At 36.1% G+C, this 27,936-nt stretch overlaps 2 protein-coding genes across 6 annotated transcripts; one reads left to right on the forward strand and one right to left on the reverse strand.

Annotated features, from left to right (window-relative positions):
• Positions 1–131: 131 nt before the first annotated feature.
• LOC131523168 (CUB and zona pellucida-like domain-containing protein 1) lies at positions 132–9,306 on the reverse strand. 3 transcript variants are annotated; one of them, XM_058749285.1, is made up of 21 exons: positions 9,094–9,306; positions 7,465–7,609; positions 7,228–7,260; positions 7,089–7,121; positions 6,554–6,580; positions 6,345–6,443; positions 6,189–6,227; positions 5,985–6,083; positions 5,830–5,868; positions 5,626–5,724; positions 5,415–5,465; positions 5,166–5,261; positions 4,925–4,984; positions 4,244–4,342; positions 3,968–3,991; positions 3,699–3,849; positions 2,950–3,161; positions 1,473–1,648; positions 940–1,331; positions 492–736; positions 132–381 (listed from the first exon to the last, which is right to left on the reverse strand). In XM_058749285.1, the coding sequence occupies exons 2-21, from the start codon at positions 7,511–7,513 to the stop codon at positions 338–340; spliced, it is 2,067 nt and encodes a 688-aa protein (XP_058605268.1). In that variant the 5' UTR covers positions 7,514–7,609; positions 9,094–9,306; the 3' UTR covers positions 132–337. The 3 variants fall into 3 exon arrangements, with proteins under 3 accessions (XP_058605268.1, XP_058605269.1, XP_058605270.1); XM_058749286.1 differs by having other exon boundaries at positions 9,205–9,229; XM_058749287.1 differs by lacking the exon at positions 7,089–7,121.
• On the forward strand, positions 9,198–27,814 carry plekha1a (pleckstrin homology domain containing, family A (phosphoinositide binding specific) member 1a). 3 transcript variants are annotated; one of them, XM_058749290.1, is made up of 13 exons: positions 9,198–9,324; positions 14,554–14,744; positions 14,832–14,888; positions 14,993–15,038; positions 17,081–17,178; positions 18,815–18,937; positions 19,912–20,055; positions 20,231–20,299; positions 20,830–20,894; positions 22,213–22,276; positions 22,512–22,601; positions 23,666–23,736; positions 26,437–27,814. In XM_058749290.1, exons 2-13 carry the CDS (start codon positions 14,604–14,606, stop codon positions 26,639–26,641), a joined length of 1,173 nt encoding a protein of 390 aa, XP_058605273.1. In that variant the 5' UTR covers positions 9,198–9,324; positions 14,554–14,603; the 3' UTR covers positions 26,642–27,814. The 3 variants fall into 3 exon arrangements, with proteins under 3 accessions (XP_058605273.1, XP_058605271.1, XP_058605272.1); XM_058749288.1 differs by lacking the exon at positions 23,666–23,736; XM_058749289.1 differs by lacking the exon at positions 23,666–23,736 and having other exon boundaries at positions 19,915–20,055.
• The last annotated feature ends 122 nt before the right edge of the window (positions 27,815–27,936 follow it).

A 27,936-nucleotide genomic window follows, 5' to 3' on the forward strand; every position in this document is an offset into this window, starting at 1 on the left:
AAACATCAAAATGAATTTTGATATAGAAATCAATAACATCCAAACTTCCTAAAACATTTACATGTAACAGGGTGGGAACAAAACATGTTTTGAATAAGAAATGTCATGTTTGTCAATATATTTTGTACTTTGCATTATGTTGATTCATTACAGAAAGGCAATATAAACACAACTGCAGACACTAATGATGAAAACTGCTGTTTAGAAATGTTTTATTGAATTGCAGAAATACAATTTGTGCTTTGATTAATTTGCTGGGTGGTTAATAAAGACTGATTAAGAGTAATGATTAAGGTGATGATTGAGAAGATGATCACTTCATTCCTTCCATTCCAGGTCATTCCTTTGACTTCTCGGAATCCTTCACACCATGCCTTAGACCTTGACAGATAAAGAAATGAATGGACAGACATTAGGAAAATCTCAGTATTAACGCATCAAACACTGACAGGTAAATTCATTAGAAATTATTCGTGTTAATGGCCTCTGACCTTTGAGTTTGATTGGCCCCAGCGTCACAGTATTGGTGTGGTAGGTGCTGTCAAGGGATCTCTTGCGACGGTAGCGGCAACCTTGGCGGCAGCGTGAGTTGTAATCGTTATCAGGGCAGATGATCACCTTACACTGCAGGTACACATAGGCGTGAGTCCGGAGGAACTTGAAAGCCTGGAATCTGAACCGAGCGTAGTAGTGATGACCGCTGGTGTAGGAATAATATGTGTTGTCTCTGGCACATCTACAAAAAAACAAAAGAAAGAGAAATAAAATTTGCATAAAGTTTGATTTACAGACAAACTCTTAGTGCAAATGGGTAGGAGAACATATTAAGACTAGGAACAACAGAATTCTGACTGAAATACTGTCTTAGATCAATTGATTCCACTGTAACATATGATATGATGGTGGAGGGAGTCACATTTAAAAATGAAAAGGTCTCACCCGTTACGCAGGAGGTCATAGGAGCGATCTTTGAAGTCATCTGGATTTGGAGACGCTACACAGGTGTCCAGGAAGAGATCCAGACTGTTATCAGGCCTGTTTAGCTTGACCTGAACATACAAAAACTGATTCAGGTTCACCTCATATGTAGAGTCATAAATTTGTTGGTAGAAACTGCTGGAGGTGTAGAAGGCAATGCTGGCATTGAAGCGACCCGTTCCTGTGATGTTGGCATTGCCGATCTCCCCGGCCTTGTAGAATATCTGCACCATGGTGTCCGGCTCCATTCGGCAGCCCACGCGTAGCAGGAACTGTGATTGACGAGTGATTTCGCCCGATTGAGACTGAGAGGCCCGCACATTGTTGGTGTAGGACACATAACCATTCATTATCTAATGGGAAAGAGAGACAGAGAGTGGGTGATGCTGTGTGGTAAAGATGATAATTTTCAGCTTTGGCAAAAGAAAACACAGATACCACCCCTTATATCAGTACTGGAACCATGCTGGATCTGGCACATGTGTAGGTCATACCTTTTTGGTGGTCCCACATGCATCAATAGGGAAGCTGAACACAACCTCAGTACTGCTGATGGAGGGTCTGCAAAGATGGTTGTCCACATAAAGGTCATTTGCACTCAACCCGAGTGAGTTCAGGTAAGACCTCTGAATGACAATGACCATGTTGTCTGAGGAACAATCCACACGACCTGCAGAGCAGAGAATTTAATCTTCTCAGTGTCATTTTGTAAAGTATTTAAAGTATGTATTTAATGCTGCAGTCGGTGAGTTTTGCCTCTATGTCGCTATCTCTGTTTGAAACCTGCAATTGCAGTTATTTGCAGAATGATCTTCTTCATGTGGGCTGTGCATAGAATCTCATGTTCTGAGCATGAATCTCATGTTTTGAGGGGTGTGTGTGGCTGTCAGTCACCGCACCGGTGTGGAGACTGTAATTAGGAATCACAGATTCTGTCTTGGAAGTATGACCCAAATAAGAATTTTCACTGGAAAATGTCATCTGAACAAGTAAGTAACATGTCTGCCACTTTTTTCTGACCAACTGAGTAAAAAAAGTATTGCAATAAATCGTGCTAACCAATGGTGATTAAATCTAATGATCGCTTAGGTCATATCACATTAAACCGTGCATATTATTGTTGTTATACTTTTTTCTCATTGTTAATGTTAACATCAGCATTGCATGACTATGTGTATATAGTGTGTATTAGCATTATCTGTAGGTTTCAGCTCCTGTACAGTCTAATCTCTAATTGTCATACCATTCGAATTTCATTTAAAGACCCAAAAAGCAAATTATTATTCCTTAGAACTGGTTCTCTTTGAAATACAAATCTTGTGTAATACCACATATCTGGGATGCACATTCAAAACTGGAATATAATGTAATTTTAGTCACTTACATGTGTTTCATTAAAACATAATCCTTTCTGGATTACAATCCACCATCAAAATGACAAGTTTAATTATTCCAGCTGCAGTGAGAAAAGGCTATAAATGATCCACCTGCAGCATGCTCACATGCACTCTTTATATTTACAGATTTGACATAATGACGCAAAGACGAATGGCGGCATGCTTGTATTTCCTGTGAAAGCCTACCACTGGCTACCAGTGCCACTCAAATTAGCTAGCAGTATCACTCAAATTATAAAACATAATTACAAGATTACCGTTGTGAATCGGGCTAAAGTAAGGAGATAGTTTTGAACACTGGCTGGTTATGTACTTGCACAAAAATTGATTTCGGTTCATTTTTTAGCCAAAAAAAAGTTACGGACTGCAGCTTTAAATTCAGAAAAAAAGAGGGAAAAATAGGGCTTTCATGTTTTAAAATGTTTGTGTATATATTTGTTTTTAAAATACATTTAATTTTGAGAATAGAAAACTCCAATGTGGTCACAGGAAGGATGGAATACATGTGACAGCTATGCAGCATAGAACATATCTGTTTTTTTTTTGTTTGTTTGTTTTTTTTACAGGGCATTACCTTGATCTTCAGTGAGAGAGCTTGAGAAAAGGGCCTTGAAACCATGGCTGACACCAGAGTAGTCACTCCTGAAGACAACAGTCAAGTATCGTGAAGAAGAGTGAAACACCTGGTGTGTGGTGTCATTGAAGCAGACTTTTCCCAGCTGTGGATGACCAGTGGAAGAGCCGTCGTATACTGAGATGTAGTCACAGTTACAGCAGCGCTCCAGTCTGAAAGAAACAAGACAAAATACACTGTAAAAAGTGATAAGTTGACTTAACTGAAAAAAATTGAGGAAACCCGTTGCCTTAAAATTTTAAGTAAATGCAGATAATTAAAAAAATAATTAATTGAATTGTCAAGTTCACTTAACTTTTAAAAAAATTATTATGTACTCAATTTTTTTAAGTTAAGTCAACTTTCACTTTTTACAGTGTAGTATCTGATTCAGAAAAGATTAACTTTTTAAGCCAACTAGAATTCAATGAGCCATTTGTAATTGGTTCCATCTGCAGGTTTTAGTGGTACTGCATAAATAAACTGTAAAAACAAATCCTCAATAATCACATTGCTCCTAAAGTACAACTTTTTAGTAACATTTGTATCAATTAAATTAAATTATATACAGTATTAAATAAATTATGTCATTAGATTAAATTATAAATGATAGTATATCATTAAATTATAGTGTATATAAATATGCTGTTTTTATCAATGCGGCAAATAGCAAATATTATTGCACCAGTCACCACTGATCTCTCACTTACTGCACATCAGCAAATGTCAGGAAGATCCTCTGTCCTTGCTGAGCAGAGAGATACCACACACAGTAGGCATTGTCATGGTAATAGTTTGGGTAGTTTGGACTGGAAAACAACCCAGAACTATACAGGTGTCCTCCACACTGAGGGTGAAGATCTAAAGAAAGAAATGTGTTCAATCTTACAATTACAGACAAGTGTCATCAGAATCAGATAAAAATGCTGTGTGAATTTAGCCTCATGCATTACAAATAAATAAATAGCAAGAACAGTACCTGTTGTGTATGATGGGCAATACCCTGAATAAAGAGAAGGACATAAAACCGGATGAGTATGAACCAGAAGGATCATGTTTGAGTCTTATAATAAATAATAATTTACAAACAAATGAAGTCCTTGGTCACAGTACGCTTTCACTGTATAATGGCAGTGTGAATGTTCTTCAAAACATCATTTGTACATTTATGCATTATACATTAAACTGTACATAATCTAGTACAGTTTGTGTTAGACTGGTTAAGGGCTGTTTCATCTGTTTTTGAGTAACTTACAGTGAAAGTCATAGCAACAGTTGCCATGGTACTGACAGTCGTGGGTGCATGAGCAGCTGCCGATATGGTATCCACAGTTATACATGCAGGAGTGACCTGCTATTGTAGAGAGAGGAACAGATTTTACTCATAATGTCATCAATAGGTTTGTGATATATATACACTGAAAATTATAAATGCAACACTTTTGTTTTTGCCCCCATTTTTCATGAGCTGAACTCAAAGATCAAAGACTTTTTCTATGTACACAAAAGGCCTATTTCTCTCAAATATTGTTCACGAATCTGTCTAAATCTGTGTTAGTGAGCACTTCTCCTTTGCTGAGATAATCCATCCACCTCACAGGTGTGGCATATCAAGATGCTGATTAGACAGCATGATTATTGCACAGGTATGTCTTAGGCTGGCCACAGAATATTTGAGAGAAATAGGCCTTTTGTGTGCATAGAAAAAGTCTTAGATCTTTGAGTTCAGCTCATGAAAAATGGGGGCAAAAACAAAAGTGTTGCGTTTATAATTTTGTTCAGTGTATGTTAACGTGTTAAATATTGGTGCGCATACTTAGCTAGAAAAGCCACACTGGACTCATTACTGCCTTTAATTTAACTGACATTTAACTGATCCATTTCATGTCAAAAACCTCATCAGTGTCAATTAAATTCAGATAAATGGCAGCAATACCTGATGTTTCTGCTTCTGTTGTTTCTGTTACTGGACTTTCACTTGTTGATGAGCAGTGGTCTGTGTAAAGAGAAGAGATAAAACTGAGGTACGAAGAAAAGTAATGCCACAATTCTGCTTTAATTCAGCAAAATGCATTTCATCACTACTTTTATCTGAAATTCGATTACCACATGAACGATCTGTATTTGTGTTTACGCTATTTTATCTTAAAGCTTCTCTGTGATCAAGAAGTACTCACTGTCATAGTCATGGCAACAGTCCCCATAATAATGACAGTAAGACGTGCATGAGCAGATGCCAACATAGTGTCCACAGTTGTACATGCAGGAGGATGCTAGTGGAGAGAGAAATCACCAGAAATCATCATCATTAACTGATTAGTGTATACATTTTGTTAGAAGAGCAAAGCTGGAATAATTTCTGCCTTTGTATATGTTTTTAAACGTCATTAGTGTCACTTAAATTAAATGAATGGCAGCAGCAGCACCTGTTCCTGTTGTATCTGGCTCTAAAGTTGTTGTTGGTGTTAAGCAGTGGCCTGTGTAAAGAGAGGAGATAAAAGTAAGCCAAGTTTCTGATTCAGCAAAATTCATTTCATCACAGGAAAGGCAATGATTTGTATGCTCTACAGGAAAGATTTGTATTTGTGTTTACTTTAGGCTATTTAATTTTAAAGTGTCTGATCAATAGGAACTCACTGTCATAGTCAGGGCAACAGTTGCCATAGTAATGACAGTCGAAGTCACATGAGCAGCTACCGAAGTTGTATCCACAGCTATACCTGCAGGAGGGGAAATCTAGAAGAGAGAAAAGACATTTTATCCATGAAGGCATTAAAATTACTACAAAAACACCCAGGAAACCAGGAAATGTTTTGAACAGACAGATTGATGAAAGTGAACCTGTTGTAGTTGGCCAGTCAGTTGTTGTAGAGCAGTAGCCTGTATAAAGGGAAGAAATAAAACTGCATAAAAATTTCTGGAATCACAGAGGATCATATATGCAGTACAATAGATATTTGCATCTATCTATATCTTGAAGTGTCTGATCAACTCACTATCGTAGTCATGGCAACAATTGCCATAATAATGACAGTAGTAGTCACATGAGCAGCTGCCGAAGTTGTATCCACAACTATACCTGCAGGAGGAGAAATCTAGAAGAGAGAAAAGACATTTTATCCATGAAGGCATTAAAATTACTACAAAAACACCCAGGAAACCTGGAAATGTTTTGAACAGACAGATTGATGAAAGTGAACCTGTTGTAGTTGGCCAGTCAGTTGTTGTAGAGCAGTAGCCTGTATAAAGGAAAGAAATAAAACTGCATTAAAAATTTCTGGAATCACAGAGGATCATATATGCAGTACAATAGATATTTGCATCTATCTATATCTTGAAGTGTCTGATCAACTCACTATCGTAGTCATGGCAACAGTTGCCATAATAATGACAGTAGTAGTCACATGAGCAGCTGCCGAAGTTGTTTCCACAGCTATACCTGCAGGAGGGGAAATCTAGAAGAGAGAAAACACATTTTATCCATGAAGGCATTAATATGACTACAGAAACACCCAGGAAACCAGGAAATGTTTTGAATCTGACAGACAGATAGATGAAAGTGAACCTGTTGTAGCTGTCTCGCCAGTTGTTGCTGTAAAGAAAAATAAAAAAATAAAAATCTGTGTTGTCAGTATAATATTCTTACAGGCATGTAATGACGTAAATATATGCTGTTAGTACTCTGGTGCAATGCTCTGACCAAATGTTCCTCACTGTATTCTGTCTGTAATGTATGAATATATTGTATGATGGATTTGATATGTTAGTTTAAGGTAGAGTTAGTTATTTTATTATAATTATTTTGGTTATTTATACATGTATTGTTTTTATAGAAAAGCCTTTCTAGGGACATGAGATGCAAATTAGCTTCTGCTATAATCTCTATGTGCAGTGCATTTTTTTCCAGTCTCTGTCTGGAATCATGTCTATTGTATTGTCCCTATTCAAATAAACGTATAATAATAATAATAATAATAACAACTAGATCACCTGGTTTATATACGTACAAAATATGACACTTTAACCTTATTTTATCCAACAGACAGACAAACAGACAGATAGACAGACAGACAGAGATAGATAGATCAATAGATAGGTACATGAAGGATCATCTGTGGAATACAGCCAGTAATCTATACAAAACAAAATAAATATATCATGTGAATGTAAGTTTTAACATCATATGAAAATATGCATAAAGCACATGTCCCACAATATAAAATGTTGAAGGATATTTACCTGTTGTCCAATACCATGCCACAGTGTTTTTTGCTGTAATATGACAAACAGACACAAGATTTAATGTAATGTAAAGCTTGTCTTTCTGTATGTGCAATGTATTAAATGTTTTTTAAGTCTATGATTATAGAGTCATACATATTTGAGTGAAACACAGGATGCTCAAGCTAGCAGTTGTTTTCTATAAATTGTACAGTTTTCAAAGGATTTTCCATTGACAATAAATGATAATCTTACCCTGAAAGGCAGTTAGAAGCAGACAGAGAAGGATGTTCAGAGCTTCCATCTTTCTCTTCTGATCAAGTTTGTCTTCAAACTTTCAATCATCACTTATATATTCAAAACCAGCCAAAGAAGGATTTCCTTATGACACATCAATATCCTGGAGCATGTGATGAAAAAAAGGTATAGAGCAGCATAAATGTGGAAAAGACACAGCTGGATGTGCTTTACAACTCTTTTCTTTATAAATTTATGGATATACTTGTTGACACAGCCGTTTGAGACACAGCCTAATGACTGCAGTGGTGAAAGTATAGACTAATTAAATATTTGCACACATATTCCATTTTGAATAGTACTGAAATCTCATTGATTTTTACCATTCCTTATGGCATTTGGATTAGGGAACGGGAATATTAAAACATGTAATTTGTGTGCATGCTATGGTTAAGACATTTTCCTTATTAAACCTTGTGAGTCGTGAGAATGAGGAGTTCATATCAGGATACGCATACAAGCTCACATACACAAAGAGACTTATGTAAATGAAAAATACAGCTTTATAACAATAACAACTCCTGTCATAGACTCCCTGCAGAAATTAGGTGTTCTTCATTTGTTAGCAGTGTCATCATGTACATCATATAGCATCTTTCTAAAACCAAAGGTCACTTTAAAAATCCAAAATTTCATACTATCAATTTTGTTTGAAATATAAAATATATAAATTAGCGTAAAAAATAGTAAAACATATAAAACAACTTGGACTTTTACTCAAATTTGTCTCCATACCAGTGAGAAAAAAACTTCTGAAGGGCACCTCATAAAAGTTTATACAACCATAGACACTGGTAAAAGAAAAGGCATTTGAGAACAACCTAAATGTAAAAGGATGGAAAACGCACAGCTGACTATGTTGTAAAACAGATCCTGGTGTTAACTGACTGATGAAGTCTGATGCAAATTTGCATAGATGATTTAGCCAAAATGATACTATAGCTGCACTTCCCATTTCAATCTATTTTTGTGTTTATAATTAAATAGTGATGTTCCAGGAGGGCTATATTCGATCTAAAACAGAGTGTCAGCACATAAATGTTTTGATTAAATATTGTTTATAATATTACATCAAATATACAGTTTGGAAACACATATGAACATGCAAGATGAATTCTTTAAATTTAAAGAATTGCTACTACAGACATTCTGAATACCGAAATTTTGTTCATATTTTTCTCCTAATGTTATGCAGGTCCTAAAATGGCTTTTGTGTTAAATGTGTTAACAAAGATTAATCTACAATATCATTTGAGACAGATTTATTTTTTTTTTTTTATTATTTATTGCAGACTTTGTCCCATGTTTTAAAAATCAGTGTATTAATAGCAGTTAACATTAAACGAAATAGTGTTGTCTTTAAATTTGTCGTGATTAGGGGGTTAATAAACATTAAGAAACCATTTGAGGCACAAAAATAAAATTACAGTACTAAAAAAAATATTATCAGACATTTTGTTTATTTATTTTTGATCGTTGTTGGAGCTAATTGCTAGTTTTATTTTAGTAACTACGCGATTTGTTTTCTGATGAATATATATGTTTTATACTGACGAAACTGTTTGCCTTATTAATTGGTCCACGTACCTGATTCTAGTAAAGAACAGGACAAAAATATAAATATTACTATTTTAAAAGGGCCAATATGAAAGAATGATAATGAGAGAACCGAAAGAGAAAAAAGCAGACACATTTAACCTGACGCAGTGACGTATACAGCCACTTCCGCTCCTGCAGGAAAAACACTAGTGAAGTTTGTGAACGGGGACACGAGCAGGAGATGGGCTGAACCGAACCACTTCAGCGATAATAAACCGAGTGAGTAGTTTGAGAAATGACCCTTTTTAGTACATCTGTCTCTGTGTGAGTGCGTTTATGGATATGGAGCTATGTTAAAGTGTAAACACGGATCCTGCTGTAGATTCAAGGCAGGATTAAATGGAGACAGGGCGAGGTTGTGCTTTTCCGCGCTGTTGCTAACTGACAGACGTGGATTTTAGACACATCATCCTTGTAATGCTATAACAGTGTTGATCAAATAGAGATAATCTAGTAAGGACAATATCTATCATATAGAGCTAGATTATAACTCCGAGCATGCCTCCATCGCCATTATAATAATATCACATAATAAATGTTGATTTCTTTAAACAAGAACATATTTGAGTCTCATGTATGTGTTGATGGATTGATTTGTCAGTTTTCGTTCTTATCTCGGTCTTATTTCGATGTTATCTGGCTTTTCTGAATTGTCCCATTTAAAGAGTAGGATTACGTTTACTTTATCATTTAAAGATGGCAGTTATGTAAATCTTTGTAAAAGTAAAGATCATTTTGGTTTGCGTATATGCACGTAAAAGAGAATTTTATATAGAGAGAGAGAGCTAGATTGTAACTCTGTAACTGTGAAATGATCTCTTATTTATTTATATATATATATATATATATATATATATATATATATATATATATTTTAAAGTCGTGGAAACAATCATGAAAATTTGCATAGTAAATATGTGTGTTTTCTTGTTATTTCATTTATTGCTTAGATTTTGGCAACATCTCTGTTATGGTTTTGTATTATCATAAGCATTCTGTTTTTGGCTTGCCCTTACCACAGACCAACCAATTGGACACTTGACCTAAAATGTGTTGAAATGTTGCGTAACAGCAGGTGATTGTGTTTGAGGACATCACTTTTTGTTGGTGTGTTTGTAAACGGGCACGCCGAGTGGATCAGTCAGCTAACATTTGGCTTTGGTTTACAGACAATATGTTGACCATATTCAACATGATCTTTCACTACACTTTCCATGATCCTGTTTTTGTAGATAGAGATGTTGTTACATGTTTTAGTGGACATACAGAGTTGTTTGCTTAAGACATTAATTTTACATTCTAGAGAAGCATTCTTTGATTTCAACATATTTTTACCACCTTACTCTAGTCTTCATTTGTTTCCATTATGCTGGTGAAGTTTATCCAAAGGTTAGTTATGATCAACAGAGAAATGAAGGAAAGACAGTGGGAGAGACCATTATTTCTCTTGTGAATGTCCTTGAGATATCTTTTAATACAGATGGAACAGATCTGTTGACTGTACAGATGTGCACAGCCTACACACTCACTGTAATGTTTGTGTCAGGCTTATTATACTGTGTACTAAGATTTCAAAATACATTTTCATAAGCTGAAATCAAATTATTAATGGAAGCAACTAGGAAACTCAGAAATGGAACAAAGCTATCAAGAAATCTTTCAGATTTAGCTTATTTTAGCAAAGGTTAGTTCCTGATTCCCTGACTATAATTGTTACAGCTATAGCTAAAACTGTAAAAATTAAATTGAAATATAGCCATATAATTAAAACTATACTGTAATTTAAATTAAACTAAACCGAAATGTTAAGTCAGTGTAAAAATAAGACTGAATGCATAATTCACACACAAAAATGTTAATTCTGTCATTAGTTACCCAACTCCATGTCATTCCAAACCCATAAAATGTTTATTTTGTCCTCAAAACAAAAATGAAGATATTTTAATTTAACCTGAGAGTTTTCTGAAGTCTGTTCCATCACAATGTTTGATGCTTCAAAAAGTTCATAATGACATTCTGTCTTCTGAATAGAATTTTTATGATCTCTTTGGTGGGATGGACTTTAATAGAGGGACATAACTATATATTTGACAGAAAAGTATTGTATTTTGTGTTTCAAACATAAAACAAGTCTTTGGGTTTAGGGGTCGACCGATTATCGGTGCCGATATTAAGCATTTTTATGGTTATCAGTATCGGTCATTTTCAAAACCGATGTGACGATAAAATTATTTAATTTTGAAATGGAATTTACTGTATTGAGTCACTGAATTTGTCAAAGTTTGGATGAATTAATCAAAAGTAGGTCAGTACATTTAAATCGACTCGCGCTATGGACTAGTATCTGTAAATATTAAGCTGCAAAAAGACTATTTAAATATGAATTCTGCATGTTCTGCGTGTCTCTGTATATGTGAATGGCACAGACACGCTGTTTTGATTAGTACACACGCACACACACGCACACACACTGACTGAAGTGTGCGACACTCGCGGTGTTTTCAGCATCTGCTGTCTCACTAAATGAGGACATAAATACATGACCAACATCCCCAGAACTGCTCTGAGAGTTACTTCATGAGCATTTGACTGTTTCATTTGAGTAAAACGATCGTCATATCATATACATAGGCTATACAGAAACTTCAGAGGTCCTCATTGCAACCCGTCAAAATAAAAGTTTGGTTTATCTACTAATACTACTACAACAATTACAACTTTTGTTTAAAAGAATAATCACACAATACGCTATTTCTTCCATGTTTTAATTTTAATGGTAAACCCATTTGTTTTCCAAAAAATAGAGTTTAACTCTCATTTGATTAAAAGATAAATTACATTAATGTTTTATGGCTTCATTTGCACTGCACTGTAAATTAAAACTAATGGAAATTACTGTCACATAGGCCAATATTAAGATACTGTCACATAGGCCAAGATTAGGATGACAGAAATTGTGACATTTCAATGGGCTATTGAACCAAGTGTGCCTATAACAGGCTATTAGTGTTACAGTTTAATTAGAATAGTTGCGGTCTACTTCGCAACTTCTACAATGGAGCTATGAAGACAATTAAATTATTTACACTTATTATATTGTAATTATGAGAGGTTATGCTATTACACATACATTTCTAACATGTAAATTATTGAAGCCAAATACTTATATTTCCCCAAGCTGTTTAGTTGTAGTACAGTATTCATAGGCTTAATCATGAACCATGCAGTGGCCCCACTTTTAACTCTCTCTTTATATTAGACAAGAGTAAGAAGTGCAACCAACACCAGGGAAGGCAGTTTTTGTCAAAGCCCTTGTTATTCTTAATTTTGACATTAATTTTCATTTTTACACCAGACATATATATCGGTTAAAAATATTGGTTATCTGTATACTTGGTCTGTAATAATCGGTATCGGCCCTGAAAAACACACATCGGTTGTCCCCTATTTGGGTTTGTAATGGCAGGTAATTGTGACGGTAACTGTTGACAGTACTAACCCTTTAAAACAAACACAAATTTGAAAATATAAAAACTATAATAACCTTAATGTGTCTATGTGCATGTTTGCAATTGCTGAAACAGCTCAAGGGCAAGAGCTTGGTGCAACACTTCTGACAACCTTACATGGTTCAAAACAAATGTTTGAGGTGTGCGCTCTTGTCTGTTTTGCCTGAAATGCTGCACAAATGTGCCAACCTTTGGTTTATAATAATATGAGTGAATTAGGTCACAGAGAGTATGTCTTGTGCTGTGCACATGCAAACACACAGTCCGGGTTAAAGTGGTGTTTCATGTGCCTTCTCTATGACGTCCATCTTTGTCAGTGAAATAGCAGATTTGTTTTCTAATCAGGAATTCAAAGAAGGATATGTGCATGCAAACCAACCTAAACTTGTGTAGTAAGTGTATTCCTGTGTGTGTGTGTGTGTGTGTGTGTGTGTGTGTGTGTCTGCTTGTGTTGAAGTACATCAAATAACATAAACAAATTAAGCTCAATATGTAATTATAACCTTCTTATACACACACACACACACACACACACACACATGTCTAAGATCCAGAGATAAGGAGTTTGGCCTCTTAACTTCTTTGTGTGTGTGTTAATGTGGTTGGTCTAGTCTAAAACAAAACTAATCTTGTCTAGAACGTGACCAGACCTGTCTTGGATCTGCCTAATCTAAAATGAAAATCAGGAGGAGGAGAGCGAGAATAAGGGATCCAAATCCTCTCCAGCTGTTACCCTGCTTTTGCCGGCTCTGATAAGCAGCGTATCAGCAGATAACAGCTCAGAATGAGATATCTGTGTGCTTTTGTTCAAACCCAAATGCTGTATAAGTAATTTTTTGCTTTTGACGGTAAAGGCCTGCATACTCTAAGACCTAAGGACAGGGCTTCTCTAGAACCTATGAGCATTCCAGAACACAAGGCTGATTCTGTGTTCTGGAACCCAGGGCGGGGCCGAACAGTGCTCCATACTAATTGGTCAAGTGACTCATGGTCATTGTTGCCTCTGCAGGGCGATGACACAGCAGGCTTTGTCTTCCTTCACAGCCTTTGTCTGTTTATGACTTACACTCATGCCATTAATGCCCCTGCCCTCAGAATACAAGAGGAGAATGGTGGATTTATTCTTGTTTTTGCCAGTCCGACACGTTATGTGCCATATTCACATGTTGTCAGAATGTTTTTGAATGTTGTGTAATACAGCTTGAGAGTGCACTTTGCAAAAATATGTAGTTAAGTACACTAAATTTGATCAGAAATAAAGTGAAACAGCAATACTGATATATCATATTGCAATTTAAAATGCCTGTTTTTTTATTTTATTGTCTTTTAAAATATAATTTTTTCTTTTGTTGGCAAAGCTGAATATTCAGTAGCCATTACTCAAGTCTTCAGTGTCACATGATCCTTCAGAAATCATTCTAATATGCTGATTTGCTTAATATTTTTTGGAAACCCTGATACGTTTTTTTCAGGATTCTTTGATGAATAGAAAGTTTAAAAGAGCAGCATTTAAATTGAGGACAAAACTAATTCTGTTGAATATACAATATTTTTTTTAAATTCAAAGTACAGTTTTTTTTTTTATTCTACTAAAATCTTATTTTATTTTTATAACTTTTTTTTTTATTTGTTTACTTTTTTTTTTATTTCCTCCTAATCAAAAGAAGAAGAAAAAGTCTTGTCCAAAGCAGCGCTGTGATTCATATCCTGTGCAAAATACTTTGACACATCAGAGAAACAAAATATTTTTCAGCTGAAAGAGCACAAGAAAGGGAGAGAAAGGAAGACAGAGGGGTCATCGAGGAAGGAAGGGGGATTTTTAAAACCGCATAAGTGCATCAGCTCATTTACTGTTAGTCTGACTAACGTCTCTCTCTTTCCAATCTTTGTATCCTATCCCATGCTCCTCCCTTTCCATCTCCATCTCCGTCTTGAGCAGTTACTGATATCAGAGAGAGGGGGGAATGAGTAGTGTGAAGAGACGGGGACATGCCTTACGTGGACCGGCAGAACCGCATCTGCGGTTTCCTGGATATCGAAGAATTGGAGAACAGCGGCAAGTTCCTGCGACGGTATTTCATCCTGGACACGCAGCAGGGTAGTCTGGTCTGGTACATGGACAACCCGCAGGTATGATCTGTCTAAAATCTAAATGTATATTGGGTAATGTAGTTCTGTTTCACTATCTGAGAGTAATATTGTATCTTGGTCTTCTAGAACCTGCCAGTAGGTGCCAAACACGTGGGTTCCCTCAGTCTCACCTACATATCCAAGGTAAGCTGCCATCTTTTCACACACACAACCGTTTTCACACATTCTGCCATTTCTGCGTCATTGCTTTTTGAGAAATTGCTACAAGGCCCCCACTCTTGTCTTAGGTCAGTGATGCCACCAAACAGAGGCCAAAAGCTGAGTACTGCTTTGGTAAGACTTTCTCACATCTAAACGCACTTGCACTTCACACTCATTCTGGTACAAAGTTATCAAATTTCTGATTATAATATAACTGGGTGTTTTTGGAATGTTATGATGCTTTAGATTTAATTCAGCATCTTTTTTGTCTGTCTTTATTATAGAAGCGTAAGCCCGATATTTAACATTTTTTCCCCCATAACTAATGTAATCCTTTTTTATTTTATTTTATTTTTTTATAATTTTTACATTTGTGACCCTGGAACACAAAACCAGTCATAAGGGTCAATTAAAAAAAATAAAAAATCTAAATATTGAGAAAATCACCTTTAAAGTTGTCCAAATGAAGTTCTTATCAATGCATATTGCTAATCAAGAATTAAGTTTTGATATATTTATGTTAGGAAATTTATAAAATATCTACATGGGACATGAATTTACTTAATATCCTAATGATTTTTGGCATAAAATAAAAATTCATCATTTTGACCCATATGATGTATTGTTGGCTATTGCTACAAATATACCAGTGCTACTTATGACTGATTTTGTGGTCCAGGGTCACATTTACTACTTTTTAAATTGCTTGGAAATGTGAAATGCTTTCCGACTGGTAAGCATTTTGCATATCTTATTCATATAACACTTTGATGTTATTTTGAAGATCTCAGATAGAGTGAACAGGCCTTGAGAGTTGCAGCTCAAGTCTCAGAGCTTGACTGAAGGGTTTGTGGTTTAAATACTGGCTAGGTGCTATACAGAAAGCTTATACATTTAGTTTTAGATCATGTTTTTACTGTAAGCACTGCTTTTGTAATTCTGCAAATGGATTGTAATAGTATGTTGATGCAGTGGTTCTCCACCTAAAACTTTTTCCTACTCTTCTATTTCTCACACACACTTTGAGATGATTTTGAGCCCATACCCCTCACAGCTTATACACACAAACTTTTGTGTTGCTTTGCATGTACGGTTACTGCTGTGCACATGGTAACCTTCTGCGCAACATGAGTGGAAACAGGAAACGGTGGTCTGGTCACTTGATAGATGTGTGTATGTGTGCACATGTGCTTCTACAATCTTGCTCTCTGCAGGATGCTTCTGTAGTAATCTGAACTTCATATTGAAGTGTTTATGAAATCCTGATTATTGGTTTAGTTCATCCAAAATAACCAGCAGTCCTTCTAACTTTTTAACAGTTGCTTTTATCCAGATATAGCTTAAGGAATAGTTCACTCATTATTTATTCATCTTCCAAGCCCATATAACTATATTTCTACTATGAAACGCACAATGAAAGAAAAACAAAACAAAAAACTCTTGCTGCTCTGTGGCTGTGACACTCTAAAATGACAAACTTCTTTTGGGTTAGATGAATCATTTGATTGTTCACAAAACCGGTCTGATCTGGTTCACAGGTTCAACTCACTCACTTGCAACAGCTCACTAGAGTTAAAGATTGTCAGTGATTCATGACTTTTATTTTGGTTTGAGTCTCAAAGCAATTACTTTCAAAATGTCATTGTGCGGAAAATATCACATAACCACTTATGCGTTTAACTTACATGCTATCAGTAAAATTTGAACCATACAAGGACACGGAATGATGTCACTTGCACGAGTGAGAACTATCGGTGGAAGGCAAAAATTTCAGTACAGCTGTGCATAATGAACATTGCACATGCACAATGGTGTTTATTGTGATGCAGAGAATTCTAGCTTTAACCTTTTCATCCCAGAAAAACACTGAAAGCCACTGAATTAACAGAACTTGACTCAATTTTTCCTGTAATGTCTATTTTGTGGTAGCTTTTTAGTCTGAAATTGATTCGCACTGCTTTATTGACTAAGCACGAGCAGATAATCCATAAAGTCGGCTGAGCTCTAAAACAGGCTATCTGTGAGCTTTTGGGATTTATGGGCATTTTAAAAATACACTGAGACCTTCCTTCTGATACACACTGATATTTCTCAGAACTACTCAGCAAAATTAGAGTTATGGCCATTGCATTATGGGATAAGGGGTTAAGTTCTTTCTCCCTGTCTGTGTGCAGTCATCAATGCAGGAATGAGGAAATTCTTTCTGCAGGCTAATGATCAGCAGGATCTTGTGGAATGGGTCAACGCGCTCAATAATGCAACCAAAATCACAGTGAGTACGCACACGCAAAATGCACAAGTGTGAGCATGTATTTATCTATATCCATTTATAACCCCATACAAAAATTTACCGCTCTTTTATTTCATAATTTAACACATTAAACAAATAAATAATAAAATGAATTGTGTGTTGTAATCAATCACATATTTATCAGAGTTTTTATGAAGTGGGATTACAAAATCAAAAGGAATAATTGAAAGTGTCCTGCCCTAATTCTTATGGCTGTAATAAATTTCCTTTATTACAGTTATAATGTAATGTAATAATTTAAGTACATCAGACCATCAGACATTACATACTACCATAACGCTTGAAAGAGGTTTTTTTTAATGCTCAGCCAGGCTGAATTTTTTTTAACCAAAAATACAGTAAAAACACACAAAAAAAATTACAATTATAAATATCTGTTTTCCGTTTTAATAATTTATTGAATCATTCTAATTTGCTGATTTGATGCTCGAGAAATATTTATTATTATCAATGTTGAAAACACTTGTGCTGCTTAAAATTTGGGGCAAAACTGTGATACTTTTTTTCAGGATTCTTTGAATAGGAAGTTGAAACGAACAGCAAAAATAGATGAAATAGATGGAACAATAAAGAGGTTTTGACTGTCTCTTTTTTTTGTGTGTGTGTCCTTGCTGAATAAAAGCTGAATACTTTTTGTAACAATAGTGTTCATTTACCCTTGTTTTCTGTTTTCATCGCATGCAAATATAGTTTAAATTAGCTATTGTGTCTCCCTTTCAATGTTCTTTAAAGCCCTGGATTGTTTGCATTAGTTATCTAGCTATTATTAAACAAGCTCACATGTTAATCTGATATCCCAGACTGCTGCACACAGGAACATTTAAAGAAACAATGAAAGCATTCAACAAGTTCAACAGTCAGTGTCAGTGGTTCTGTCAACACTGCAGACTTGTTCACTATGCAGGAGATTCTGGTTAGTATTCTCTGGGAGTTTATCTGTTAGACGTATGTTCAAGCATTTACAAGTAAAGTACAGTAAGAAAACACCCACACAATAAAACATCAAGTTTCCTAATTGGAATCTTTTCCCCCTCTCCGAGTACATGTGCAGGCAAACGCATACATACATGCACAGGAAGTTGAAAGTTTCTCAAAAAAAAAAAAAACCCTCTGTCCTGTTTAAGCTTTGCGTTCCTCATCCTGATGCCGTTTTCCGTGTGCGAGTCACTTGGCTGACTAATGGGAAGTTGTATTGTTTGAACGACCCTCACCTCTGAGTCATCATCGCTTTAGTCTGCCCTCTCACACTCACGTACCCTACAATGTCTCCTCTGCTCTTTTTCACTCTCTCTGTATCACTAATATATCACACTTCCACATGCAATGGCAGGAAATGCTCTCAATGTAGGCCAGACACTCTTGGAGCGTGGGCTGATGGATTGAAGGGCTACACAATAAGCCGTTGTTGAGTTATCCTGTGAGTCGCACAATTGATGGTTAATTCGTCTGTGCTCCATTCATGTTTTTTCCCTCCATTTTTTTGATGCATTGCTTTGCATTTTCAGTCTTTTGCTGCTGCCCTGATTTTGCTTGTCTCTGAAAACTCCCTCTCACTCGTTTTCTGTCATTTTTCTTTTTTTTTTTTGGTCTCTCCCAGGTTCCCAAGTCCTCTGATGCTGTTCACTCTGAGAGTCAGAGCTTGGCTTCAAACGGAAACAAGAAACAGGTCCCATACAAGACCGAGATCATTGCAGGAGTAGCTGTCGTCACACAGACACAGGTATTCTCACAAATGGATAGTTCATCCAAAAAGGAAAATTCTGTCGTTAATTACTCACCCTCATGTCGCGCCAAACCCGTAAGACCTTCATTCATCTTCAGAACACAATTAAGATATTTTTTATGAAATCTGAGAGCTTTCTGGCCCTGAATAGACAGACAGAGAACTACCACGTTCAAGGCCCAGAAAGGTAGTAAGGACATTGTTAAAATAGTCCATGTGACATCAACGGTTCAACCGTAATTTTCTGGCGCTACAAGAATACTTTTTGTTTCTTGTCTTCTGTGTCAGTCGATGTGCATTCACAAGAGTACCACAATGCATGCATGTGGTGCTGCTGACGCAGGAGCAGGAGCCGGAGCCGGCATTTGACGTAAAACCCGGATGCGCCTTGTTTGCAAGCAGAGGAACGCACAATGCTTGCATGGTACTATCGTCATCGCGCTTCAAAAACTGACACGGTAGAGAAGCAATTTTTTAATAAAGTCATTATTTTTGTTTTCTCTGCGCACAAAAAGTATTCTCATTGCTTCATAAAATTAAGGTTGAACCACTGATGTCACATGAACTATTTTAACAATTTTCTTACGGTCGGCGCCGATAGCCTCGTGGGCAGCGCGTCGACATGTAGCGCTGTTACGCTTCGGGCATCCCGTGTTCGAGTCCCGGCTCGCGGATCTTTCCCGATCCCGTCCCCCCTCTCTCTCTCTCCAACTTTGTTTCCTGTCTAACTACTGTCCTATCAAATAAAAGGTAAAAACGCCAAAAATAAATCTTAAAAAAAAACAATGTCCTTACTACCTTTCTGGGCCTTCAACATGGTAGTTCAGTGGGATGTAGCCTCCTAGTACTTCACATGTGAGCAGTTGAATTGAAATAATGGACAATGAAATAAAACCCTGTGGCTAGTTTTGAAATTGTAGAGCTTTGTGTTTTTCTGCATGTTTTTATGTCTGCTTTTTCCCTTCATTCAGCAGGATGGAGAGGTGGGACACAGTGTTGGAGGAGAGAAAGTGGGCTTGAGGAAGGCTCCAAACCATCCGCCATATTTGCACTCTAGAGCAGGGCAGGATCAGACCATTATTAAAGCAGGATACTGCGTCAAACAAGGGGCTCTGGTGAGCCTGAGAGACTTTTTTTAAGCTAGGTCTTGTGGAGTTACGTGTGTGTATTTTCAAAAATGCCAAATTATATTTAATATAATTATATTTAATATCTGATTTGTGGAATGTATGAAACTGGGTGACTACTGGGGAGAATTCATTACATGTTACTGTTTCCCTCTTATATCAGATGAAGAACTGGAAAAGGCGATATTTTGTTCTGGAGCAGAACTCAATGAGTTACTTCAAGTCTGATCTGGTATGTTGTGCATTTATATTTGACTTATGCAGCAGTTACATATGATAGTTTGTGTTGAATGCTGCTCAAAGCCTTGTACAATTAATTTTAGGATGAAAGGCTACTTTTTCAAGTGATGTTGATCTTTACATCTAAGCTAAATTGTAGTAGCAAATTTTATTTATTGAAGGAATAGGCCTCTCTACTGTTGGGAATGGCCTTAGGTCTGCTGTTTTATGAAAGAAAGAGTATGAATTGAAGGGTTATTTTCTTTTGCATTTGAGTTTTTCTTTTTTTAAATCTGAACAAAAGATAAAGCAAATACCAGCGCTCTGTCTCAACATGAACAGCACTATACCTGAGAAATTGCAGGCAGCTGCCAGTTGTGTGTGATTCAACTGCATATGTACATGTGTGTCTGGCTGTTAGAGGATAGAACGTAGTCCAGTTGGGTGGTTCTTGGACAGTGTAAGCTGTAAAGTGGCACTCCATGCCAGTAGATCTGGCTCTGTGAGTCTTATTTGTCTTTTCTCACTTCATTTCTCTTTCAGGAGAAGGAGCCTTTGCGGAATATTCTTCTGAAGGAGGTCCATAAGGTGCAGGAGTGCAAACACGGGTACAAACATAATGCCTCCCAATCATATGCTTTTAAATCTTGATATTTGACTGAACATTCCTGTGAATATGGATCCTTCGGTTTTTATCAATAAGAAATAATTGCACTGTGCGTTTACACTACCGTTCAAAATAAATATAATTTAAAAAACTTTTTTTTTTAAGATTTAAAAGTGTAATTTATTCCTATGATGAAAGCTGAAATTTCAGAAGCCATTACTTCAATCTTCAGTGCCACAGAAATCATCTTCAATCAATCAGTCCTTCAGAAATCATCCTAATATGCTGATTTGGTGCTTAAGAAACATTTCTTAGTATTTAAAATAGTTTTGGTTTTGCTGCTTAATATTTTTGTTGAAACCATGATACATTTTTTTCATGATTTAGCATTTATTTGAAATAGAAATCTTTTGTAACATTGTAAATGTCTTTACTGTCAATTTTAATCAATTTAATGTGTTCTTGCCAATAAAAAGTATTTTTTTCCCCAAAAAAATCTTATTAGCCCTAAACTTTTGAAGGGTAGTGTGTATTTAGAGTTGCAGGTGTGCATTTATAGAGTAGTTATAGATTTAAAGGTGACACATCATGAAAATCTGACTTTTTCTATGTTTAAATGCTATAATCGGGTCCCCCGTAAATCTTCCAACCTACAAAATGAAAAAGTACAACCCAGTAATTCTTTTTTGGTAATACGCCTTTCTGCAAGCTTGTAGAAACAAAACAAGCCACTCAGATTTCACTCCCCCATGACATAGAAAGGGGATCTTAATATAATATAATCGGTAATATAATATTACCGCCCTTTAATCTGAAAGTTTCCTCCCATGGCACTACCATTGTGTTTTTGCAAGCAGCGACGGTGTACCAGTTCTAACACCATGGTAAAACTTCGAGCAAAGCATGCTAACTGTTCTGTCTTTGGCTGCACTGATGAGCACAGAACAATATTTAGAGTCCCAGACTCAGAGGAGACAAGAGAGCAGTGGATTTATTTACTGTATATTATGCTGCTGCCTCACAGATATAATATAAACATGCAATTTCTTTCCCAGCTGTTTACCTTCACAGACATAACCGACTGTTTTTGTAACCCGTGTGTTTTTAACATGAACTTGTGTGTATTTGACAGTTTAAGCGCAATAAGATATGAAAGAGAATAGGCATTTTCAAAATGATATAATAAATGATCTGTGGGGTATCTTGAGCTGAAACTTCACAGACACATTCTGGGGACACCTGAGACTTGCATATTGTAAAAAGGGGCATAATGGGTCTCCTTTCACATACAAGTTATTCTCTTCCTGTTTCACTTTCAGTGAAATCATGATGCGAGACAACCTCTTTGAAGTCGTCACAACCTCCAGAACATTTTATGTCCAGGTGAGAAGTTCTGAGACCAAAGATCTTAAGATTCCCTGAAAAGGGTGTTGAAATGGATTTCTCTCTTGTGAAAATAAGAATTACTTTAATGTATGTAGGTTCTACACCGTATCTCTGAACCATATAGACATCTGTAGGCTCAAATCTTGAGCATTTATAACTTATGCAGCATCTCTTTGTGTTTCTTTTAAAATATGTAAAAAACTTTCCATCTTTTTCTACCATTCTGTTGCAGGCTGATAGTCCAGAGGAGATGCACAGCTGGATCAAGGCTATTTCAGGAGCCATTGTGGCTCAGAGGGGCCCAGGCCGATCCGCAGCTTCTGTATGTACACACACGCACACATGCATTCAAAAGCAGGTAGTCACTCTGCCTCTGAGCAAAACAATGGAGCATGAATTCATGAGTCAAGCCGAGAACATGTGGAGAGCGTGTGTATTTGTTCCAAAAAGGCCCTCAGGAGTTTATCTGCATATATATATATATAAAATCATGGTGCCTTTCTTTCTCTTTCTCTCTCACATGCACACATACAGACACACGAGTGAATAAAAATATGACTGCAGTGGTTTGGGTTTAAGATTGGTAATGGCTCAGAAGTGTTATTGCACTTCAGAATCAGAGAGTACACTTATTATGTGTGGGCCACAATCCTGTTCGTTTCATACTCTTTCTCCCACTCCCCTCTGAACCTAGGGACCCCAAAAAGTATTTGGACACTTAATGTATAAGTCACAGATATATTTTGTAGAAATACAATTCAAGTAGCATTTATTGGATATGGAAGAGCACATATTTTAACATTTAACATTTAGATGTAGATGGAAGTAGCAACAAATATTTTCTTCTGTATTGTGACATATATATAAGTGAAACAAAAAAATGTACGATGGAAGCTTGGTTCTGTTCGGCTGTTGATTGGTTGAAGACAGATCTGAATGCGAGCTTGCAGTCATTTGTAAGCTAGAGGCAGTGCTTAAGAGAACTAAATGATTGGCGAAGTCAATAATATGTCATCAGAGAGTCTTCCATGTCAATAGAGTTATAACATTTTGATTAAAAAATTATGTAGATAATCACAATAATCATTCACAATAAAATGCATTTAGAGACTTGATAGGGATTTCCATTTCATACTGACTATAAGTTTTAAATTATAAAATAGTATATACTGTATATTATTCGAAAGTAAGAATGTTTTTGTTGGTAAAATATTTTATTTTATTTATTTTTATTATTATTTTTTTTTTCCTTGCAGATGCCACTTGGTTTGATATTTTATGTTAATGCAATAACATTCATAAATTAAGTGTCCAAATACATTTTTGGGGCGCCTGTATATCTTTCTCCCTTTCTCCCTCTAATGTAGCTTTGCACTGTTGTTTCAGATGCGTCAGGCCAGAAGGCATTCAAGCCCCTGTATTCAGAGATACACACCACGTGTCACTCAAGGCAGCACGTATGTGAGCTCCGCCCCTTTGATCCGACCCTTGTTTCCTCTTCCTCGCTTCGCTTTAGAGTCGCTAACGCACATCCTTTTACGCACTCGGACGTACTCACCTAGCTTAATCTTTTCCACTTCGCTTTTCCAGAATAACTTCACATACATACGCACACCTAACAGTTCAAATGCAGAAATAAACTTATTCAACAGTTCATTCCAGACACACATTCAGTTTTCCGCTGAGCCTATGTCTTCCTGCTAATTTTACCTTTATTTTGTTCTCATCTGTTTCTTCTCAACCTTGTGGCTCCTTGATTTAATATTGATGCACTTCATTTCTAATGCTTCAGCCTCTCTGCCAGCCCACTGCAGTCTCCTGCTACACACCAAAAACGCATGTTTCACACATTTCAATTGCTCTTCTGTATTTCGTTGTTCTTTATTGTTGTTGTGTGTAACATGGTTTATAAAGTGTGACTTTTTATTTTTTTCCACCATTCTAAATGATGATCCAGACTGGGAATTACTGATTAAAATAAACACACAACCATATTCATAGCCCATTTTGCTTCCATTATGTGATATTTGTTAGTATATTGAAAATGCAAAGTCGGCAACACCTAAGCTCCAAAAGTATCAAAGAAAAATTTATTTATAAAAAATTCACAGAGTGTAACGTTTCGAGCACACAGGCTCTTCATCAGTGTGCTCGAAACGTTACACTCTGTGAATTTTTTATAAATAAATTTTTCTTTGATACTTTTGGAGCTTAGGTGTTGCCGACTTTGCATTTTCAATATGCTTCTACTTGTTTTTTAGTCGAGCACCCATTTGAGATAGATGTGCGTGCTGTTGTTTGCTCTTTTTGTGATATTTGTTAGTGAAACTGCATATTAAATGAGAGAAATTTAAAACAGAATTTTATTTTATCCCTTAGAAATTGATTTGCTAAATTTTGTAATGTGATTATTTTTACTTCATGTTGACTTTACAACTTTTAGTTGTCTTCTCTGTAGCATTATTTGAAAAGTTATAAACATTCAACTTGTGTTGTTTACACATTTCACACTATTTTGAATATGTGTGTATGCATGAATGAGGGTGTGTGAGTTTTTTTGATGAGGTTATGTGTGCTTTAGTGTTTGAGAGTTGCTTTTTGGTGTCATAAAAGTCATCCAGACTTCTCAGTACTGACTTGCAGTAAGCTTTTAGTCTTGTGAGGTAAACCCTTGAGTCTCGGACATCAGGTCCTCAATCACTGCTATTATTAGATTAGACATGTCTGTGCTTTCTCACAAGATTGTTAGGTAAAATGTTTTGGACAGTCTAGAGCAATGACTAAGATGCTTTTTTTTTCTGTTGTGTTGCAGTTCTCAAACTGATGATAATATTTTTATATTTGAGGATTAATTAGTAACTCTAAACACAGAATGGAGTTCTAACCTTGTCTCAATATTTGTCATCTTTCCCTTCTTATATTCTTTCTGTCATTCAACCTTCGTCTCCCCACTCTTTTCTTTCATTATATTTACCTCTGTCTCTGTCTCCCACCTTCTACCTAGGGCTGGGCAGTTTCGCTTAAAAATAATTCAAATTTGTTCAGTCTTTAACAATATTTGATATGCATCTCGATATATATTATTGAACTGAAATACAATAATAATTAATTTAAAATGCGTAAGATTGCATTTATTTGATCAAAATGTGTAAAAAATTGCAAAGTTGTTCCATATGATTAAAAAATACCAAGTTTGATTTAGTTTAAAATGTATTTTAAAATTTTAGGGTCACACAATCCTTCAGATATAATTGCTGATCAAACATTTTTTAATATTATCAATGTTGAAAACAGTTGTGCTCCTTAATAGTTTTGTGGAAATGATGATACATTTTTCAGAATTCTATGATGAATAGAAATTTTAAAAGAACATCAGTTATTTTGAAAAATAAATATTTTGTAATGTCTTTGTCACTTTTGATCTTTTTAACACACCCTGAATTTAAAACGAACAAAAAAAAAGGATAAAAAATCTTACTGACCCCAAACTTTTAAACGATACAACTTTAAAAGTTTGCTATATTTTTATATAAGGTATATAAATATAATTTTAAATATGAAATATAATTTTTGCATGATAAATCTTTGAAGAGTTTTGAATTGAATCTTTTATGAATAGACTGAAATGATTCTTGAAAATTAATCAGGCAAAAACAGTCCTTTTTGTTACTGAAGGTTACATTTAGAGATACTATTAAAGCTAATATGCTTCATGTTCTCATATTTAAGAATTGCGACACGGGGGCTGTTTTCCAAAATCTGGCTAATGACCGTGTCTTTAGGAAACTTATTGGCCAAATAAAAGCACATCTCTTAGTTATTAGCGCCAGGAAAATCAATCGTTCAGTCCAGCTTCTACCTCTCTCTGCTTCTCACGTTCTCTCTCATGTTGTGTTTTCCAGTGAGTGGGACAGCTGGGCTCTCTGAGTACTAACACTTCTGATCTGGTGCTCTGCTGGCTCTGGTCTCTGGTACTTCTCATCTTCTACTGCTAAGCTCATCTAAAACTTCTGATACGTTTCTCGGGTGTTCTTACTCACAGCTGAGACTGCTCTCAATCATTACCGCACTGCATCAATCTTAACGCTTTCCTAAAAACACTTTATCCAGACCAGAATTTACATAGATGTATTCTCTCCCTCATTCCTCCCATTTAGGAGTTCATTGTTGGTGGCTCCTGTTTCTACCGCCAGCACACGAGTCATGCCATCCCCTGGACGGCCAGCCCTGCCGTGTCAGCAAACCCAGAATGCCGTGGTCCCACGAGGCCTGGCATGGGACAGCGAGCACTTCATGAGCCTGCTGCCCCTGCCCCGCCCACACGCCCGCTTGTCACTGCAAGAGACCCGCCTCTCCAAGTGACTCACGAATCGCCGTGGCGGCGACGTAGCAGCTTTGGAATGTGTGACGCTCCCTTGCCCCAACTTGATCTGGATAATGCGGATCTTCCTGTCAGTGAGGTCTGACGGTTTTACGTTAAACTTTTACCTCTGACAGAAATATTAAGATGTGTGTGCCGAGTTTAAGTGGTGATAGGATCATTGGAGGGATAGATGACCAGGCATTCGGATCCAAACTGATCTGACCTGACCTGTTGACCAAATTCTGAACTTTAAAACAGGTAATGTCGGATAAAAAGAGCTTCAGTCATGTACATCTAGATCAGGAACACTACCACAATGATTCAGACACCAAAGATTCTTCCAAGTACCCCCAAACCTTTTAAAGTTACTGAAAGAAAATACAAATTTGAGGAATATGGATCAAGTATCACCTAAACTGAAATCGTTTCTGGGATTGTGTTGGAAGAAGTGAAGATTTGCGCTGCCCCATGGAATGGAGTCGGAAAAGGCTGTGCTTGTGAGAAGTGATTCCTGTTAATATCCAAGAATTCCCCTTCTCTGAGCATTACAGAACATACTTCATTTTTCCTGGGCTTTTTTTTTTTCTGTACAGTTTCCTATTTTTAAACGTTATTCTATGTGCTGTTAATGTGACTAATTGATCCTGTGGACTAAGCTGGGGTTTATTTAGACTGACATCTTTTATCCACACTTATACATAAGAGTGAATTCTTGTAGCTGTAATACTATTGTCTCTTGCTCTGCTAAGTGATGAACCAAATCCGTAGTTTATTTAATAACTCAATGTGTTGGATACAGTAAAGCCAAGTAGACTGATGCTAAATAATCTGCCCATGTCCCTGTCATTTTCTGGCTTTCTGGGTTTGACTGTACTTGTCTGATCATACAAGTGAGAGTTTGCTGTTGAATTGTTCATTGAATTATTCATAATTGTTCAGTTATTGGGATTCAAGTATGACTACTATGATGAAATGCTTTTCAGTGTATGTTTATCTTTGCACTGATTCATTTTTGCCCTCTTTCTAAAAAAAGTGCCTGCGTCTTTTTTTCTCAAAGGTCCGGCAGTTTTAACCCTCAGTTTTTTTGTCTTGTTTTGTGCTGTAACCGTTTTAATCTTGTTTTGTTTATATTATTTATTATAAGAAAAAGCAATAAACCAAGTCTGAATTTATGTTGTTTTATTAAATATCACATTTTAGCTTTCCATATGATGAATTGATATACTGTATGTGAAATATTTTGGTATTGTTTTTTTTCTAGACTAGTCAGTTACTATTAGTGCAAACGAAGGTT

Source organism: Onychostoma macrolepis, chromosome 17, assembly GCF_012432095.1.
Source record: "Onychostoma macrolepis isolate SWU-2019 chromosome 17, ASM1243209v1, whole genome shotgun sequence".
NCBI lineage: Eukaryota > Metazoa > Chordata > Actinopteri > Cypriniformes > Cyprinidae > Onychostoma > Onychostoma macrolepis.

Excerpts from the sequence above, each read along its gene's own strand:
- plekha1a (XM_058749288.1), top strand. The coding sequence starts at position 14,604 with ATGCCTTACGTGGACCGGCAGAACCGCATCTGCGGTTTCCTGGATATC. Across the intron at positions 14,745-14,831 it reads GGTACATGGACAACCCGCAG|AACCTGCCAGTAGGTGCCAA; the intron begins GTATGATCTGTC and ends TTGGTCTTCTAG. Across the intron at positions 18,938-19,911 it reads CTGTCGTCACACAGACACAG|CAGGATGGAGAGGTGGGACA; the intron begins GTATTCTCACAA and ends CCCTTCATTCAG.
- LOC131523168 (XM_058749285.1), bottom strand. The coding sequence starts at position 7,513 with ATGGAAGCTCTGAACATCCTTCTCTGTCTGCTTCTAACTGCCTTTCAG. Across the intron at positions 5,262-5,414 it reads GCCAGATACAACAGGAACAG|CATCCTCCTGCATGTACAAC; the intron begins GTGCTGCTGCTG and ends TCTCTCCACTAG. Across the intron at positions 3,992-4,243 it reads CTGTTGCTATGACTTTCACT|GGTATTGCCCATCATACACA; the intron begins GTAAGTTACTCA and ends CTCTTTATTCAG.